We start from the raw sequence: 20,653 nt of genomic DNA on the forward strand, positions 1-20,653 counted from the left end.
GAGCAGGATGTACTGTGGAGGGAATGCTGTTTCTTGAGACAGAAAGGCCATAAGGATTTGTCTGGAATGAGGGGCAAAAATACAATTGGGAATCCTGGTGCTTTTAGGTAGGGACTGTGTGTTGGTGTTTAATAGCTGACTTCAGTGGCAGTGCAAGATGGATTAGAGGATCATAAGGCCCTTCAGGAACAGTTTCAGTAGTCCAGGGAGGAATCAGTGAGGGTGGCCAAGGCTGGAGGCAGCGGGAATAGAATAATGTTGTAAGTTAAGAGAGGCAAGGATATAGAAATGACAGGATTCTGTGATTGACAAGATGTGGAAGTAGAGGGACCAGGCAGCTGGGAATAGGGCGGCTGGAAAGCAAGCTCTCAGGAGTGAATTTGGGAGTTGCCAGTGGTTTGAAGTTACTGAGCTTGTGTGGGAAGAGAGTGGAGCACGAGAAGACAGGTGGCCCCTGCCTATTATTGGATGTGTCATTCTCATTAAGGGTTAGGTCTATTTCTAAATTGAATGAGTGAGGGTTCCTCATGTGACCCCAGCACTGGGCACATGGCACATGGCACGCCCTGATGCACACCCTCTGAAAAGGGAGTGACTGGAGCTCGGCAAAGTGTTGGCTGACCTGCCATTTACTCCCCAGCTTGGACACCTCCCCACTATGGGGGTGGGGGAATGCCAGCTTTGAAGCACTCTCTCCAACTTTTAGACCATGGACGGCTGGTGGAATGCGTTCTTCCTAAGGTGGGGGTAACTGGACCCCACTGGGGAATCCAAGATAAGACCAAGGAGCTCTGCTTCTTAAGGTTTTTGTCATTAGGCTTTCTTCTTCTTCTTTCCCTTTTATAGTTCCTTATGTCAAAGGAGAAATTTTAACTCAAAAGCTTCTAAATTCCTTGTATTTGCTTCTCATAGATAAACCTCAGCTGTTCAAAATAATCCATGGTGTTTTCCAGAATCATGGTGTTCCACACATTCCACTCGGACTCTGAAGCTTGATAGAGGGTGAAAATCTCCCCCACTGTAGTCTCCTTCCTCTTCATTGGCTTAGTATTTTTTTAATGGAGGTACAATAAGTGGGTCATTTTGCCCTTTGTCAGTTGGCAATGGATGTGATATGAGGAGGGAGAAATGATCTGGGAGGAGGGATGCACTTCTTGGAGTTCTATCCGGTTATTTCTGGAAAGTGTCATTTGTGTGGAAGTGCTGATGTTAGAAAGAAGAAGAAACGTATGTGGGGTTTGAGCTTATTGCCAGGTTTGGCTGCTGGGTTGATGTGGCACATCAAAATATCTTAAAAGACGTAACAGACAGGCCATTGAGGCTGGGTCCAGAGCTGTAAGGCTGCTTTGTGAGCTCGGCCATGGCTCGCCAGCAAGGCTCCAGCGGTGCAGTCCTTGGCTGGCTGGGTAAACAAAGTTGCATCCACACAGCCCTGCTTCAGACACTTTAATAGCCTGATCTCCAAGGTTTGAGCCTGAAACTCTGCAGTGTATGGTATTCAACCTGTCTGTGACCCAAGAGACAAGCAGGGCTCCGTTGAATTTCACTGTTATGTTCCTTTGTGCTTAAGGGGTTATCTGTGTCACTAACAGGGATGGTTTAGGAAGTTATAGACTGTTTGGTGCCACATACTGTAGCATAGGCTCCTGCAACCAGACCGAAAGGACTCTGGCTGAGTTCTCCCAGTCCATCTCCTTAGTGCTATGAATGTGGGCTCAGGAGATAAAGGATGTTCAGTGGTTTGGTCCAACCCATAACCTTGTTGAGATTTGACTCCTTTTTATCTAGAGACAGATAGGTCCAAAGAAACAAGCGATAGAATGCATGAGAAGAATAATTTGGATTTCTTCATTCTTGACTCACTATCACTTATAAAACCTCTCACCTGCACCGATGAGCTAAAGATGTGTGGAGCTGTCTGGTAGATGATTATTAAACACTTTAGATTCCTTTATGGAAACCCCTTGGAGAGGCCACTAGTCCAGGCTTAGTTGACTTGCAGCATGTTTTTGGCCCTTGTTGGTGAGCTGGTGGCCGGTGGAGAAGGAAGCACTAAGAATGGGACCTGCAGGGAATATGGGCTGCTCTGACTTTCCTTGAACTCTGTTTTGTTTTTCACTCAACCTGAAAGTGGAAATGGATAGGAAAGAGGAAAAGATGGAAGTTGGGTTGTCACTATGGAGAACTGCATTTCTTCCCCCACCCAAATCATTTGAATAATATTAGTCCTAAGAAATGAGTTGGCCTATGCATTGTGCACTGTTAGTGAAAATCAATGCATAAATGAATTCCAGTTGGATAGTCTGATTTTTGTTAGAGGAGTTTGGAGTATATCAGTCAACATGCATGTTTGTTTTCCAAAAAATAAGTGTTTCAAAAAATTTGAATACTAGAGATTCTAAAAAAATTCCTTATTAATATCCTATTTTCCAAATATAGCTTTTAACATTTTCCTATACAAATTATTTCGTTCATATTATAATCATGAATTATGTTCAGTTTAGTGGGCTAGAGATATAGCACGGTGGCAAAGCACTTGCCCATTACATGTGAGACCCTGGATTCAATCCCCAGTACCCCCCCCATAATAAATAAACCATAAATAAATTAATAAACCACATATTCAGTTTAGTATCTTAGCTTTTTTTAGACATCATTTTTTTTCACAGTTTCCCATTTTTTCACAGCAATAAATTTCATAATTTATTATTATGAAAATAATAAATAATCCTTTATCATTTTCATAACCATCCATTTTATTGCTGTATAATATTTTATTATGTATATAATTTATGCCACTTTTAAATAAATAGCATAGTGAAATTATCATACATATCAAAATTTCCATACTTTGGCTTACGTCCTTAGGATCATTATTTAGAAATGAAACTTGAGTAAATTATAGTGAACGTTTATTGGCTTATGATGTTGGATAACTTCATAAAAATACGTACGGTTTTACTGCACTTTGATCAATGTTAGTCATTTATAATTACAACAGTTTTGCCAATTTAAAAAGAAAGTAGTGTCTCCTCCCTATTTTAATGTGCAGTTACTAGCTAGGTTGATTTTTTTAGGTGGTATGTTTGTCATACTTATTTGAACCTGAAAATTGGCTCTTCATGTTTTTTCTTCATATGATTTACATGCTTTAATGAACCCCTAGGAAACTGAAGCCTGTTTTCTCTAACACTTGCTCAGATTTTCCAGTTTTTAGAACTTCTTCTGCATCCTTCGTCGGGGACAGTGGAGCTGGGCAGTGGCAGGAGGACAGAACCTTCACTGAGTGCTCGCGGCATTCTGGCACTTGCTGTGGGTTGTCATTCCTCGTCTTATCAGCAATGCTAAGGAGTTGGGCACTCTTGATATACCCATATTTACATTCGATCAAGCCTGAGGACTAGAGGGCAAGGTCATAGCAACAGGCACCATCTCCTCTTGGTTCAGGGGCCAGGGTGCACCTGGAGCTCTGCTGCATAGTGCGCCTCCCATGAGTTGCCATGGAGGCCGTCTTAAGTCTTTCCTTGACATCAGCTCATCTGGTGAGTTTCTAATCAGATTTACAGACTACATCACGTGTGATGTCTAACTCGTGTGCTGCCCACCTCAGTGTTTTCCTGGAGGACGAGAAAACCAATTCCTCCAGATGCTAGGAGGAAAGCCCTCCAGGTGCCTCTTCTTTACCAGATACCCTGGAAGACTGTGGTGGCAACCTTAACCTTGTTGACAGCTGCAGGGTGTGAGCTTTAGTCTGTCTTGTGGTTTGCTTTCCTTTGAAGGGGGAATCCAGGGGAGTTGTGTGTGTGTTTTTTATTTAGACATTTTAAACCGAATGTTTCAGTTATGGAAGATGATGAATTACTAACTGAAGACTAATTTCTATATTTTCAGCAGTAACACCTTGGAAAAAGCTAAGAGTGACTCTCTGATGATGAAAAGAACACTTAAAGCTCTAGGTTTCCTCTCTGAACCTGGACATTGTCTTTTTCGCTTTTTATCTTGTCTCAGTCTTGCCTGTTCAATTGCCTGTTTGACTTACAAACTTCTTGGAAACAGAAATTGCTACCTGTTTATTAATATTTTACTCATCTATGGGTGTATTAATATATTTTTAGTATGCATATACTTTATAAGAGCATGAGATGGTAGTATTTGGCTCAGCCCTCTGTCCTAAGCTGACAAAACATCATCTTCTAAGGAAATGTCAGACCAGAGATGCTGAGGATCTCCTTCTGCAGAGCTAGCTTCGTGTCACAGGCTTTCATCACCACCTTCTTTCTCTCCAGTGCAGGGGACATGCAGTTAGTGTCCTATGTTTATTGGGAGAACCTGTGGTGCAATCTGTCCTCAACTATCACTATTTTCCCTACAAAAGTGCACTGGTTTTTTTTTTTTTTTTTCCCCCATGAAACTTCCTGGTTTGGTTTTGTTTAGGAAAGAGTTAAAGGTCATGCTCTGGGAATATGCTAAATGACAGTGCAGGAAGGAAGGAGAGAGTAAGAGCACATGTGGCTAATTAAAGACAACACCTCTCCTCAGAGAAACCAGTCAGGGCACAGTGCAGCCAGAGTGCAGTTTGACATAAACAGGCTTGCTAAATGGCAGGTCTTAATCCTGGTGGGCTCCATGTTTAGTATGTGCTATAGTAGCTGACGGAAGGTTCACCAGTCCCATCTTACTTTGTGTTAGAAACAGCTGGAGGAGAGAGAATAATTTTGGAAGTATGGGTGTCTTTCCAAAATGGTGAATTATGATTTGCAATTTATACAGTCATAAAAACAGACTTCTATATGTGGGATCAAAAGATACACCAGGCTGGGTGTGGTAGTGCATGCCTGTAATCCCAGCACCTTGGGAGGCTGAGGCAGGAGGATTGTGAGTTCAAAGCCAGCCTCAGCAAAAGTGAGGCTCTCAGCAACTCAGAGAGACTCTGTCTCTAAATAAAAATACAAAATAGGGCTGAGGATGTTATTAGTGGTTGAGTGCCCCTGAGTTCAATACCCTGTACACCCTCCAATAGAAAGATAACACAGAACCAGGGCCGTTAAGTTAAAAGCTATGCATTGCCCTTAGTGAAAATAAGGCCATGCAGCCTTGTTTAAATTCCACACACATATATGTGTGTTTGAATGCCAGCATCAGAACTCAGGAGCTTCTATAACATTTAAGTTAAGTTATGGCTGGATAAACCAAGTAAATGCCTCATGTGTCCTGAGAAACAGCTCTATAGTATGGAAATTTCAAGAAGCGAGGGTCAAGTTCTGGTTACTTTCCCAGGAAAACTGATGCAATTCCAGCTGCAGTGCATTAAATGAGTGACTTCTCCAAACTGGAGGGTTATCTGTACCACCCGCATCACAGTGGTTATGGTTATGTTCTTAGTTTACACAAGAGTCGAATCATAATCTGGACATTTATGAGCCATGTGGTGTCTACATGACCAAAGGGGTCCAGGTCCCATGGATTTGGAAAAAGAAGTTTCAAGGGGTTTAAATTCAGGTTTTTATACCTTGTAGCAAATTGCATAAGTTCTTACAGCTTTAGTTTCCTTTTATGCAATTTGTTTCTGCTAATTTTTTTCTAAAACTAACTAATTTACTTCCTTACATAAATAAAAATCTGTTTATTGTAGAAAGTTCAGAAATGCATGTAACTCCCATCACCCTTCCCTCACCAAAAAAGGAAAATAGTAATTAACCTCAATCCCATTATTCAGAAATAAGCATTGTTAAACACTCTCTTCACTAGGTTGCTTTGAGGATACAAAAATTATAAGAAAATACTGTAAGTTGCAGAGCTCTATATAAATATGAGGTACTTTTACTGAGAAGCATTCAAACTTGGACCTTTTTTGACAAAGAAGCCCTTTATTAGCTCATCTTATCTTTTACTTCATTTCGTTTCCTTTTTTTTCTGAGTATTAGAATAACCATGTTGATTTTTACAGTTTTTCTACAATGCATGTGTACTATTTAGTTAATGATTTAAAAAAAATAGCTCTCCTTATTCTTTATAGAAAATGTGTAAAAACAGAAAAGTATGAAGAATAGAAAAAATTCAAGAGACCCATTACCTGGAGACATCACCTTTACCTTCTGTAATAGTTCCTTCCATCTTTTTCCTGTGTTATTTTTAACATGAGCAAATCCTAATATGTATCTAATCTTGAGAAATTTTTTAAAAGTCCTTACTTGGGGGCTCAAAAAAAGCTCATTTAACAGAATTATTAATATTGACAAACTGAAAAAATATTGTTTGGATTTTTATTTATCTATTCATAAGTTTATGTTTAATTGCTTTTATTTATATTTAGTTGCTTTTATTTTCTCTTTTGTCAATTACTTGGCTACATTTTTCATCTATTTATTTATGATTTTCTTTTTCTGTCATTTTGCAAAGTTTCTGTCAACTAGACAAGTCAGTCATTTTCTTTAATTTTTAGTTTTATTTTTTAGTTGTTGATGAACCTTTATTTTATTTATTTATATGCGGTGCTGAGAATTGAATGCAGTGCCACACATATGCCAGGCAAGTGCACTACCGCTCAGCCTCAGTCCTAGCCCCAGCCCCTAGTCATTTTTATTTTTATAAACTATGTTTATCTACAATTAGGCCATCAGAAGGAGGTAGGCCACATGGTGTTTGGTTGGATATAGCCTGTCTTCATTCATGCCCATTCATGTGGGCTCTGAGGACTGCAGAGTGGGAACAGCCAAGCTGTTGGCCTGAACTGCTCTGATGTTCACTGAGTTCGGGAATTGGACCTCTAAAGTGAGGCCCTTTGCATTATGATCTACAGAAGTGCTATCCAATAGAAATACAATGTGAGCCACATGACTAATATAAAATTTCTTGGCAGCCACTTTTTAAAAAGTTAAAAGAACTGTCAGGCATGGTGGTGCACACCTGTAATCCCAGTGACTAGGCGCAGTCTGAGGCAGGAGGATCCCAAGTTCAAGACCAGCATCAGCAACTTAGTGAGGCCCTAAATTGCTTAAAAGCAACTTAATGAGATCCTGTCTCAAAATAAAAAATAAAGGACTGAGGATGTAGCTCAGTGGTATAGGGTTCAATCTGATGTTCTCCCCCTCCAAAAATAAATAAATAAATAAATAAAATTAAACAGGTGAAATTACTTTTAAAACATCTGTGTTAATCCATTTAAAAATGTTTTTAAAACTTATTTTAGTTAATTCATCGTATCCAAAGTATTATAATTTCAACAAGTAATCAGTATAAAAAATTCTTAATGAGCTATTTTACTTTTTTTGCATTATCTTCAAATTCTGATATCTGTCTGACAGAGCACATCTCAATTTGGACCAGCCACATTTTAAGTGCTCCGTAGCCTCACATGCTAGTGGCTACTGTGTGGTCAGTATAGGAGAAGGGATGAGAATCTGTCTGACCTGTCCTGCCCTCACCTTGAAACTCCACTCTGCCTCTGCACTGTGTTCTGTGGTGCTAGAGGGCTTGGGGATTCCTCACCGAGGCTGAGGCTTTACAAGTAGGGACTGTGATTCCTAAGGCTAACCCCAAGTTCTGAAGAGGAAGGGAGACCTGAGGGTGGTGCTTCTTGCCTTTCTTCTAATACCCAACAGCAGCGTGTGATAACAGGCTTACAATTAGAAAGTGCTTTCCTAAAGCAGACAGTAAGGGCAGTGCATCAGCTCATTGAATTCTTACAGCTCTGTGAGATAGGTACTATTATTGTCAACATTTAAAGGTGAAGAAGAGGTTAGAAATGTCTTTGCTTACATGGCTGAAGTAGCAGAACCAGAATTCAACCCCAGGACCAAAAAAAAAGGTGTGTGTGTGGGGAGCCTGGGTAATTAAGAGCAGTCCTGTTCTGTGCCACCATATGAGGCATGTTGGTGTGGTGGAAGCATGTGGGTTCAGACTTTGTTTAGACTTTGAGATCTCTGTTTTGTCATATGGCTTAATTTGATAGCTATAAAATAGAATAACTGCATACAGAATGAGAGCAGTGAATGCCCAATCTTAGGATGAAATGACAGGTGGATGTAAATTGCCATTCATGACACATTTATTTACAGGTATAATGTAAAAGCAAAAGTTTAAATGTGAAGCCTTGTATGCAAAGAGGAGCAAATGGCTGCTACAGATACCACTAATGGCATTATTTCCCCAAACCCAAATAGTATCACTGCAGTTTCCAGCTGCATTTAATGATCTCAGATACCTGAGAAGAAGTTCAGGGTCACAGAGTTGTTATTATGTTGTCACCTTAATGATTCCACAGTCTGCCTGTAGTATCCAGAACAAATTTAAATGCTGGATATCTCTTTCTTAATAAAACAATGTTAAATCTGTTATTTAAAACCCATCCATCAAATTTGGTATAAATTGCTTTCCTGTTTGGGGATGAAATGGCAAAATGAGTGGCAAAAATTTATTGGGTGCCAATTTTGTAGGAGTCATTATTTCCTATCCTTTGAAAACTTGCATACTAATAATTAGGTGGGGGAAGACACAGATGTATGAAATATTAAGTAATATTACATTTAAATAGAAATTCGAGAGAAGAAATAACATGACATAAGGTCAGTGATGGGGAGTTGTACAGGTGAGATGGCCAGGTGAGGTGGCCAGGTGAGAACTGGGTGCCAGATCTGGATCAGTCTGTGCACAGATTGGGCCAGATCATTGACAACAGAGGACCAGCCTCTGAGGTCTCATGCCTTAGATATCCCTCTTCAAATCCTTGGTTCCCGTTTCCACCCAGAGCTGGGAAGAAGCTCTGGCAATCCTACTCAGATGTCTTTAAATAACTGGTCACTTCAGTGGCACATGGAAGAAGGTCACTTCCTTTGGCATTTCAAGGCACACTTGGCTCTTTGAGAAAGAAGCTGTGCTTCCTTGCTAAGAAAGGGCTAGGGGTGCCTGCCTCTGTTTGTATGGGTTAAGCAAGGTGATGGAAAGCAGCACCTGGCAGATAGCATAGACACTCAGTATGGTTAGCTGAGTGCTCTCTGGACAAGACATTCACCTGTGAAAAGAGCAACACTGAGTTTATGTTACAGTCCAAGGAAACCCCTCAGAAGCAGGTTTCTAATGCTCATGCTTGCTCCAAGATCACTTGAGCCTCCAAAATGTTCTGGTGCTGTAGCTTTAGGATGTTGATCATGGGCGTGATGGTGGCTTAGACTGGGCCACTGGTAAGTGTTGGGAACCCTGGAGCAGAGGACTGAAGGAGGCTGCCTTCCCTCCCCACGTTCACCAGCATATACAGGCAAGCAGTGAGCTGCAAGGACCTGGAATCAGAATGCCCGTACTTGATACCTTTATGTTCCTCTTTTCTCTGGTTTATCTATTCTCATATCTAGTCCCATATTTTACAAGTTACTTCCTTAGCCTTGTTTTCTTTGTCTAAATAGATTGACAACAATATCTATTTTATAAAGGTCAAAATGAGAGGATGCATGTAGCAGTGGATACCATAGTGATTGGGATGTCAGAAGTGCTCAGAAAATGTTGGTCTTGACAGAAAAAATTCTCTGGGTTTCTGGTGACTGCCCTATGCTAGGCTCTGTATCAAGGACAATGGAATGCAATGATAATAATTTTGAGAACAGTAATAGCAGCTAACAGTTGTCCAGGGCTTACTGTGTGCCAGACCTTCTACATACTCCTTAGGTCCTTTGACAACTGTATGAGGTAAGTGAAATTTAGTCCCAGGAGTCTGAGACTCAGGATGTCTAATAAACTTGCTCTCTGACTTCATGATCTGATAGGGGAAACAGGCTTACAGACAGACAGTAACAGCCTAGAATTATATTCACAAATATTTCTCAATAAATCTTGGCTCCCATCCCCTCTTTCTTTTTGTCCCCATTACTAGGAAGTGTTTTCCTAATGCTGGCCCATCAGAGACATTGCAAGCTATATCTTTGCAAACCAAGGGTAGGCAGTAGCATTGATGTGATTTTGTATGAAGTTTCTCTGTTCTGTCCCGACACTCTTTTCTTTCACCTCATTTACACTAAGCCCAGATTTGCCAGGCCTTTGAGCCCACACCCCAAGCTGACTGAGTGGTGAAGCCAGGGAGTCGTGCTGTGCCCTCCTGTCCACACGCTGCCCACTACCATGTGGGTTTATTAGCACGAGTATGTAACTAGGGTACTTGGAGGTCAGCGTCTTGTGTGATAGAAGACTCCTCTTTCTTGGCAGACATACTTTTTCTGTGTTCTCACACCATCATTAAGGACTTAGTTGGCATCAAAAAGACCGTGGCATCTGATTTTTGCCTCTCTTCTTGGTTTTCCTTTTAATTATTACATACCAGGAAGAGATGTCTGAGAAAATGGCTCATTGTTGACCATAAGTGACTTCCCAGAGTTAAATTAATGTTGGAGGTGGAAGCCCCACCCCAAGGCTCCCAAGAGCAGAGCCGCCCACCTCTGCCTCCAAGACTAGCAGTGTTTATCCCTGGTCTTGGGTGAAGTGTGAAAGGAATGTTTAGGAGGTAAAAGTGGGTTTCGGCCTCTGACTCAAAGGCAGTGGTGTAATATGGTATGTGGGCTCTTGTGAAGGTAACCTCTTTCCATGGAAAATGCACTGTAGGGGTCTGCAGCCTGCAGGAAACACTTACTCAGTAACAGGTCTGTGCAGTTTTGGGTCCATGCCTGATAGTTCCTGTGACCTGGGGTGAAAGCAGGGCCCAGTGGCCTTTCATTCTCGGGATGATTTGGATCTCCTTGTATACATGAGAGGACACATATATTCACACACACACACACTTCAGTGTGGAAGGGACACAGATTTGTCAAAATGCAGAAATGTTTTACTCTAAAGATGTGGCCAAGTAGTTGTGTAACAGGTATGTAGAGAGTAATGAGAGATGGTTTAAAGTCTTGCCACTGACGACATTCCCTTCCAAAATCTGAAGCCAATTGGAAGGTGATGTTCACTTATGGAATAAAGCTTTGTGTTCTGCAGTTCTTCATCTTGCCTGGGAGACTTAGATGTCAGTTACTTTAACATGAAATAGAAGGGGCTCCTAGACTGCAGGCAGAGTAAATCCACTTGGGAAGTGTCTCCTGAACCCAGATAGAATGCTCTAAGCAGGGCCTGAAGATAGGTACTATAGTATCATCTGCTGGTTTTATCTTTGGTCATCTTTATGAAGAAATGAATATCTGCATAATGAGGGCCAAAGTGACCCTTGTCAAATTTTCTTCTGGAGTTTGACATTTAGCTGCTAGTAGCTGGCATTCAGAGGAATCCTGACTGTGAGTAATGCTTATGAAGTGAGAGATGTGGAGGCTGGTAGGGGCCAAAACCACTCCAACAAATACATGCAAAAGGAAAATACAAGGCCTGGTGACCTGCTGGGAAAAACTGGGGTAGTTCTGGGGGCTTTGGTTATATATGGCCACCAGTTATGGAGGGTAACACATGTAACTGTCACTGATTAGAAGTAGCTGGATCTCCAGAGGACTCTGCTCTTTGACACAATACTGATGGGTGTTTGTGTTGCTGCTAATTCTTACTTACACTTCATCTCCATTTCCCAGATGGAGGTTCACAAGAAAACCAGTTTTCCTGTCTGAACAAAAGAGAGGCAGCTGTGGTTGGAGAACTAGACTTCAAGACTATTTACTGTTTATGCCTGTGCCTATAAAAATTGTCTTTGGCCGGGCACAGTGGTGTACACCTATAATCCCAGTGACTCAGGAGGCTGAGACAGGAGGATCATGAGTTCAAAGCCAGCATCAGTAACTTATTGAGGCCCTAAGCAACTTAGGCAGATCCTATCTCTAAATAAAAAATAAAAAGGCTGGGATATGGCTCAGTGGTTAAGCACCCCTGGGTAACAAACAAACAAACAAACAAAAAAGTTGTCTTTGGAGGCCCTGGGCTTAGATTGAAAGAAAATGCAGGTTAACAGAATAATGGGGAAGGAATTGTTAGGGAGTGGAGACAGGAGATAGACATCTGTTGTTTCAGATATAAGTGCTAATACCAGGAATTTGAGCCTTTAAGAGACACCTCATGAGTTCTTTCTAACATGACTAAACTGGTCTTGATCTCCAGACCTCCTCAAAACAAGTCTCTACCAGACTTTCCCATTTCATCAAATGGTAGCCTTATTAATTTGCACAGAACCCAAAATTGAGGAATAATTTTTATTTCCCTCACTTTCTTTCTCCCCGCCTTGATATATATACATATATAAAATGAATCCTAAGTCTCTCAATTGTTTCTCTTCTTGCTTTGACTTTGTGAGTTCTCATCATACTCACCTAGGCCACACCTGGGCCTCTTCTTTGGACTCCATGGTCTCTTGCCACTGTGCAATACGTTCTGCGCACACCACTCCTGGCAAAGGCAGGTCCCCCACTGGCCTCTGTACCCTCTAAGGGGAAGTCTAGGGCCTTGTCTCACGAAGGCCCCTGCCCCTGTCTCTAGTCCTGTCTTGCAGTGTTGCTCGCTGGCTGTGCTTTACACCACCAGGCTTTCTCCCACTTGCTCTTGCCAGTGCTGATTCCTGCCATAGACCCTGGGTACTAGCTGATCCTCTTACCTGGCATCTCTTTCTCCCACTTCTTTACCTCTCCCACCCAAACCACTGGTACTTTCTGATTTGTTTGAGCTCAAACTTCTGTATCTCACTCTGTTTATTTACTTATTTATTCACAGTGCTGGGCATTGTACCCAGGATCTTGTCAACACCAGGCAAGCACTGTACCACTGAGCTGTGCCCTGTCCCTAACTTCTCTATTCTTTGATGAACCATTTTACTTTCTGATTCTCAGCTTTGTTCTGCAGTTTGATGGCTCACCTGTGCCTGTGTTGTTCTCCTAGAAGGTAAGCTTCTGAGAGCAGGAACCCGGTCTGTCTTGTTCACTGGATCCCCAGCAGCCAGCACAGTGCTGATTCAGAGGGAACACAGCAAATAATATCTGCGGGATAAGTGGTGGAGCTTGTTGCTCAGTTGAGCACTGGGAAGTGCATTGGTGACCTCTGACAGTGGAAGCCATGACAATACATATACTGGTGGGGCTTCCTTCCTACTCCCACCACTTCCCCTGGGGTCTGATTGCTGGTCTTCTGTTCCCTTGCAGCCGCCCATGCCAACTTCCGTTCCCGTCGACCGTGCAGCAGCACAGCCCCATGTCCTCTCAGACCTCCTCCGTCAGTGGGCCACTGCACTCTGTCTCCTTGCCACTTCCACTTCCGATGACCTTGGCGGCTCCACAGCCCCCGCCTTCCGCCTCCCCCAGCCAGCAGCTTGGTCCAGATGCATTTGCGATTGTGGAGCGCGCCCAGCAAATGGTGGAGATACTAACTGAGGAGAACCGAGTGCTTCACCAGGAGCTTCAGGGTTACTACGACAATGCCGACAAGCTCCACAAGGTATGGTATGTGACATCCCAAGCCAAGGGGTCAGAGAAGCTTCTCTGGAGGGAACAGGATCCTCTACCTGCTCCTGGGTGTCTGTCGATTGGCTGACTCACTTGCTGGTGTTTAACGAGGCCCCTTTTTATGCCAGGCATTGTGTAAAGCTTTAGGGAGACAAAAATAAATATGACCCAGTGCCTTTCTTGGAGGAACTTACAGTACTATAGGGGTGAGAGAATTGGGAAACCTAATGCCTGCAGGAGAGGTGCAGCTCAGGTGGCTCTGGTTGAGGCCTCAGAGGCTAAGTAGGATTTCCTCAGATGGACAAATGTGGAAGAGGGAACACAGACAGTAACACAGGAATGAATTGAGAGACATCAATTTTCCTTCATATGTGGGAATCTCAGGAACCTTGCGATTGCTTTGTCTGTCTCATCAGCAGGCTAATGCAAAAAGCAACATCGCCTGGACGCTCCAAGAGCAAGAGTAGGGGTTATTGTATGCTTTCCCTTGTGCTCACCACTGATCAAGTGGGAAAATGCCAAGTAATTCCAGCCTGTGTAGACATCATGGCGATATTAGAAAGTGAGACAGCCTTCATCCTTAGAGCATTATGCTAAGAGCCAAAGAAATTAGAACATCATCCAGCAAGAACAAATTGTTACAAGTCTTTGATTTCTTGGTGACCCACATGTCTGTGTCTCATGTACTGCAGGAAGTATGGAAGAGAAAAGAGGGGCAAAGGTAATGGGGTGTTTTAGGGCAGGAGAGCCACAGGATGCTCAAATTTCTTTTTTGGACCCAAGAAGTATGTGTGGCAGCTGGGATCTAATGAGTGTAAATGCCTGTCCCTGTCCCTGGAATAAGGCACTTCTGTAAGGAGCTAGGGTAGAAAAGTAAATTCCACCTGACTCCAAGATTGTCCCTTTGACTCCGTACGACAATTGATAAAAATCATGGCTAGATCAATTAGTGTTCATTATTGATTTCACAGGTAAGGCTGAACTTTTGGTAGTCAGGGTTTTGGTTTGTAGGCCTTTCTCATTTTCCAATGGCTGGCAGTAAAAAGCTGGGAGCAGAGGATTTAAGAGTGCAAATGATCGCCTACAATCTGCCCCAGCATGTTGGTGTGGAATTTCCTCTGAAAGGGTCTGGAGCTCCCAGAATCAAGACCAGACTTGGCTCAGGGAGCTCTGGCTGCCTTTATCAGAAGGAAGATGACAGCCACAAACAAATAGTGCTGCATGAAGATGGTGGCCCCATTCCCACCTCCACTTGAACCCTTAGAAGTTGGGAAACCAGTGTGTTGTCTCCTGGCTGTTTGCCTGTAAGCTGCTGCTCAGGCCCCAGCTTGCCTCTGACTCCTCCCAGGGCAGCTTCTTGGTATGGCCTGAAAACTGGGAAGGGCCCACTCAGCACTTTTGGGAAACACATTTTTCTTTATTCTTCCCTAATGGAACTCTGTGGTAGATGTGTCCAAGAGCACTGCAGACTCCCTGAAGACAGTTTGGTGCTGGGTCTCTTCATAGGGATATTGTGGAAGAGTTCCATGGACAGTGTAGTACAGAAAGATCAGTGACTTTTTTAAAAAATTAATATATAGGGGTTTTTTGTTAACCAATAACATACATCTGTTTCTGATTTTGTTGCAAATTTATTTATTTTTTTTTTGAAAAATAAAATCACTTAATCTCCCAGTGCATCAATTTCCTTGCACAGAGGAAGATGCTTAGAATTTGTGGCCAAAAGGATTCAGATGGCTTCTGAAAAGTTAAAAGCTATTTTCCTTCTGGAAACCCAAACTCTTTCATTCCCTAGAATATTATAAATGGCTCCATGAGTACCACAATTTTATTGATCTGTCATCTGTCAAGCTAGAATTGTCAATTTAAAACCTCAGATCTTGTGAGATCCTTGGCGTACTCCTCACTAGTTCTATAGTTGTTCTCAAAGATGGGACTGAGACCCAGGAGGGCTCTGTGAGCTTGGTGTTGTGACATTTTCTGCCATGTGTCCCAAAGGCCATCCCTGTTCCGGAGTTTTCCTCACCATTGTCCTCACTGCTCAGTGTGCTCGGCATCTGCTTAAGTTTTAGGTCTGGGCAGAGGATGGTGGGCCGAGGCAACAACTCCGCTTCTCGGTAATGATAGCTGCTAGTTTCTTGGCATGGATGTGATGCCTACTTTTTAGGTGGGCCTGCCAGGATGTAGGATGTGGCCATGCTATGCCCACAGTATCATTCCATCTGAGACCCTCATAGCATTGGGAACACTTTGGCCCTCACAGAGATTCATTTTAAGAGCAAAACCAAAAATAGATGAATTTTTAATTGCAGAGCTTAGCATATGCATTTTGTGCCAGGAACATGGCCGAGAAGAATGATTAAATTCAGAGGCTGCCAGAGCCTGGCCTCGTCACGAAGGCTCTGTTTCCAAAGAGGCACAAGGTAGTAGTTATCACTGTTAATGTTGGAAAGATGGTTAGGGGCTCCCAGAAAGAGCTGTTGTTTTTGTTTTTCCTTTTGGTTACTCCTTTTGCTTCTCTTTCCTCCCTGTTTCTCTGAAACTTAATTAATGGACAGAGTTTCCAGGAGGACACCAGGCTGTGCACTGTTGAATTGTTGGCTTCAGAAACTATCAGGGACATCAGGAGGGGAAGGAATGAGCATTTTTGGTCATCCCAGGCTTGCACTAGTGAAGACACTCTTCTTTTGTGAGGGAAACCACGGAGGCTTTGATGGTGCAAGTCTATGGCTTGAACAACAACAGCCTTTCTTTGGTTTTAGGCATCCCTGACGGTTCTCAGGGGAAAAGCACACACCTGGAGCTTAGAATGGCTGAGATTTTCTCAGGGTCCTCTGTTGGTTTGCGTGATGACAACAGCATCTTTGGAAGCTGTCAGGGCGTCTCACTCTGCTTCGTAGCTCTGTTTCTGGGACACTGAGTACTTCTCTCTTGCCCAGCCTCAGGGCTCTCAGGCTGCGGGGAGGACAGCAGCTGTGAAGGCCAACTTGACCTTCCCTCTGCGCACCAGACCCAGAACCTAAACAGCCCTGGTGGTTTATATCAGAACCAGCTGTCCAGTCTTCTCATCTTCATAAATGTCAGGGGGGTTTAAGATGTTCTGGACATGGAGGGTCTGAAGAAGGTTTTTACTCTGAAGGAGGTACAGTCACAAAGAAAAGAACTTTAGATATAAGATTCTTAAAATGAATCCAGTCTAACTTTCTACCCCTTAGGAATCCTTGCTTCATGTCCCTAAAAGGAGGCCTTTTCTTTTTTACGAGTATAATTGCAAAAAAAGGAGAACTCACTACTGGGTGAACTATACTTCTGGAAAATATAATTAGGAAACTCTTCCTTGTGTTGGATCAAAGTCTGCATCTCTTCAACTTCCCCATATTTAATTGTAACTCTGATCTCTACAACCACACTGCAAGGGACTACTCTTTGTCCACCACTACAGCTATCATTTCTCACAGGAAATAATTGTCCTGAACTAACGTCCTTGCCCTTTTTCTCTGGGTACCTAGAGCACATAGCTATGTGTTTTTTCTTGATTGTTTTAGCCTTTGAGGTGGTAAACTATGCTGTAGAAGGCTCCTGAAGTTTCGTCTTACAGTGTGCAGAGGGAAGTTTCCTAGTGAGAGTAAAGAATCCATGGTCAGGTGTAGTTCATACACCAAGTTGATTGAAGATTAATTAATCCCAGTTGCGGCCATGGGCAGAGGACAGTTCTGGGATGGTAAAAGCTATTTCTGCCCTCGAAGAGTTAACAGTCAAATTGGAAACACAATGAGTTATGTACAGCAGGTAACAGTCCAGTGAACTCAGACCATAGCAGATTCCTAGGGTGGCACAGGTCAGGAGACCTTCCCGACTGTCTTTGGCTTGCAGGTTGAGCAGCTCTTTGATGGTAGCACCTCAGGGCTTTGGCACTTTCACACCTCTTAGTGACTAGGTATTGCCCTGTGGTCTTTAAGGGCACTGTTCCTGCAGGATGGACATGCCCATCTCTCCAAAAATAAAAGCTCCCATTATACAGAAAATTAGCTTAGAAATGGCAAAGTATTTTGGAGCTGTCTCTTTTGCAAACAAAATTAAAAGGAAGGAGCATCACTTGCAGTAGCACTGTGAACAGGATTTAGGACATGGTATTCTCCGTGCCACCACATTGCTGATAATTCATGATATCACTGGAAGAAACAGGAAGACCTTGTGGAAGTTAGGGGACAGTGGAATGGCCAGCTCTGGCATAGGAAGGGCTCAGGGACAATAAAATGGTACCAAAAGGAGGCTTGGTGTCTTGGGTCCACCTCTTTTGGCTGCCTCTAAGCCAAAGCTCTACGCTGTCCAGCCTCTTCAATGACCTCTTCCCAGACGGTCCCTGCTTGGTTGTATGTAACCTGTGGGGACACTGACCATGATTTTGCTCCTTCTGAAGTCTTTGTCTTCTGGGCACCTGCGGAACCAATGACTTCAGTCTCTCTCCTTTTGCCCCAGCCATCCCTCAGTGTGAACGCTCCCCATGGGTTCTCTCAGCTTCTGTTGACTCCAGAAGTGGCCTTCATTCTGTCATCGTCTGTCATCTGTTGGCCGATGCCACCACAGCTGTTCTCCTGACTTTCAGACATGTATCTCCACCTCCTAACTGGAAAGCTTTGGTGTTCTACAGAGTCCTCATCTTTTCAAAGCCAAATTGTTTTTTCCCCCCTTTGGTAAACCTGTTTTTTCTTATCATCATCTATCTTAGTTGTCGTATTTCCCCATCTTCTAAGCTGTGAATGTCTATGTTGTCTTGGATTTCTGCCTTATGAGGTAGACCCACACACCAAGACCTGTGGACTCTGCTGTTTAGTATCCTTAGAACTTTTCCTTTTAGTTATCCTGGCTCATGCCCTTGTCACCTGTCACTCATCTGTTTACCTTAACCACTCACCTGGACTTCTTTTCTCCCACTTTCTACTCCCACCTCCACACTCCAGCTCCATCTTATAGTTATCTCTATAAAACTCTGGTAAGACCACGCCACGCTTCTTACAACCTGCCCCTCCCCAGTCCCTCCCACCTGATAATTCTTCTTTGCTGTAACTTCAAGTTCTTCCTTTGACCCTAGTTCCTGCCTCTCTCACCCCGCTCTTGTCCTGGGACTGTCATGTCAAAGCCATGTGCTTCCTTTCATGGCAATGTTTCTTGGCTTGTGTCCAATTTCTTGCCTAGTATGTCAAAGCCCTCTGGCTTTTCTTTTTTGCCTGGCAAACTCCTGTTTGTCCTTCAAGACTCATTTTAGATGGCATTTTCTCTAAATGACATTTTCTGTCTTACCCTTGCAAAATTAATGACTTTATCTTTTGGCTGTCATGGCACTTCACTGTCATAGCCCTTATCACCTTGCATTGTAGAAGTGCCTGTGTCTGAGTACACTCCACGTAGTCTGTGAGCGCCTAAAGGCTGAGGATTATCTTACTTCTGTGTCCTTGTACCCAGGAGAGTATCTGCATGCTGTAAGCAAATTATGAATATCTGTTAGGACTTGTATTATTTACAGAAGTCTTATCATGGATTTTCTTATCTGGGTAGTTAGTATTCCAAAAAAAAAAAAAAAAAAAAAAAGCGTGCCTAGCTCTCAGTGACATTTCTTTCCTCTAAAGGGACTCACAACATGCCTTTGGTCCCCTAGTGTCCAGGGAGGAGTGCTATTGCTCTCATACCATCAGCTTAGCCTCAGCGGCAGCCAATCTGACCTCTAGGCAAAAGATTAGACATGAGCCATGAAAATAAGCACATGGCTTTGACATGACAGTCTTGGGACAAGAGCATGTGGAAGAAGCAGGAACTAGGGTCAAAGGAAGAACCTGAAGTTACAGCAAAGGAGAATTATCAGGTGGGAAGGATTGGGGAGGGCTGGGTTATAAGAAGGGTAGTGTGGTCTTATCAGAGTTTGCAGGCCCTCTCACCCAGCCTTTACTTTTTTTTTTCTTTGTTTAATTCGTTTTTAAAATTTGTTCTAATTAGTTATACATGGCAGTAGAATGCACTTTGACACCTCATACATAAATGGAGTATGGTTTTTCATTCTCTGGTTGTACATGATGTAGAATCACACCAGTCATGTAGTCATTTATCTACACAGGGTAATAATGTCCAATTCATTCTACTATCCTTCCTACCCCAAACTCCCTTGTCTCCCTTCACTCCCTTCTGCCTAATCCAAAGTAACTCTATTCTTCCTTATCCACCCGTAATGTGAATTAGCATCCAAATTATCAGAGAAAACATTCCTGCGTTTATGTTACACAGTAGCAAAATGGAATTTATTGAGATCCCCTTCAAAATCACTATTACATTAGACTCCTATAATAGTCATTAGCTACTTGTTATAGATTTCCAGATGCCATAGGATAAAAACTTCTCCAGTTATCCTCAATTTCATGAAATAAAAAAAGTTTTAATCCTATATTTCTCAGTTCCTGCAGATAAAAAAGGTTTTCTGCAGTACACTCGTTTGTACTTAAACACAAGTCCATTGGTCATTTATGTAGATGTTTACATAAGTAAGGGATGAAGATGCTCATTAATGAAGCCTCTCCTGGAGAATAGGCAGGTAGGAGGGTCCCTGGAAAGAGCACTGTGCTTAAAGTCTAAAAGTTTGGGTCTTGGGTGTAGTGCTTTAATTCTGTTGTGCTTTAATATTTTCCTTATGTGAAGTGGACATAATGATCATAGCTATTAAAATAGCATATCAAGTGTAAGAGGCTTATGTTATGGTTAAATTAATCTCTTCCTAATATTGATATAGTGGGACTTTTACAAGGTGACATCACATGGTCTGATATTGCCCTTGGAATAGTGATGCTGCCCTTGGAAGGCAGGTGGGGAGCAATATGGATTCCAAAGTTTGGTAGACATGAAACTTGAGATGCAGGAAGCCTGCCCTGAAGGAAGACATAGCCTCACACTTGAGTGTGATAGAACCATTATTACTAAGACACCAGCATGAATGTCACTTTAATGCCAGTTCTTTCTTATAGTTTGAAAAAGAACTCCAGAGAATTTCAGAAGCCTATGAGAGTCTGGTGAAGTCCACTACCAAGCGAGAGTCACTGGACAAGGCCATGAGAAATAAACTGGAAGGCGAGATCAGAAGACTTCACGATTTCAACAGAGACCTCCGAGGCATGTCACCCTCTCCTTATGATCTCTCCACCCTAAACTACCTGTGCAGTTAACAGCCTCATTCAGGGCCAGATTGCTGTTCTTTCATTAGATGATCTTGTAAATTCCAACCT

The 20,653-nt window shown here is 42.7% G+C and overlaps 1 protein-coding gene across 2 annotated transcripts in view; it reads left to right on the forward strand.

Moving 5' to 3' along the window:
- Amotl1 (angiomotin like 1) overlaps positions 1 to 20,653 on the forward strand; it is a 132,518-nt gene that overhangs the window by 67,151 nt on the left and 44,714 nt on the right. For both annotated transcript variants that reach the window (XM_071616632.1, XM_027951410.2), the window contains 2 exons: positions 13,089 to 13,380; positions 20,396 to 20,540. In XM_071616632.1, the coding sequence (XP_071472733.1) occupies positions 13,089 to 13,380; positions 20,396 to 20,540 (437 nt within the window). The remainder of the gene's footprint in view (positions 1 to 13,088; positions 13,381 to 20,395; positions 20,541 to 20,653) is intronic.

Source organism: Marmota flaviventris, chromosome 9 (assembly GCF_047511675.1).
Source record: "Marmota flaviventris isolate mMarFla1 chromosome 9, mMarFla1.hap1, whole genome shotgun sequence".
NCBI lineage: Eukaryota > Metazoa > Chordata > Mammalia > Rodentia > Sciuridae > Marmota > Marmota flaviventris.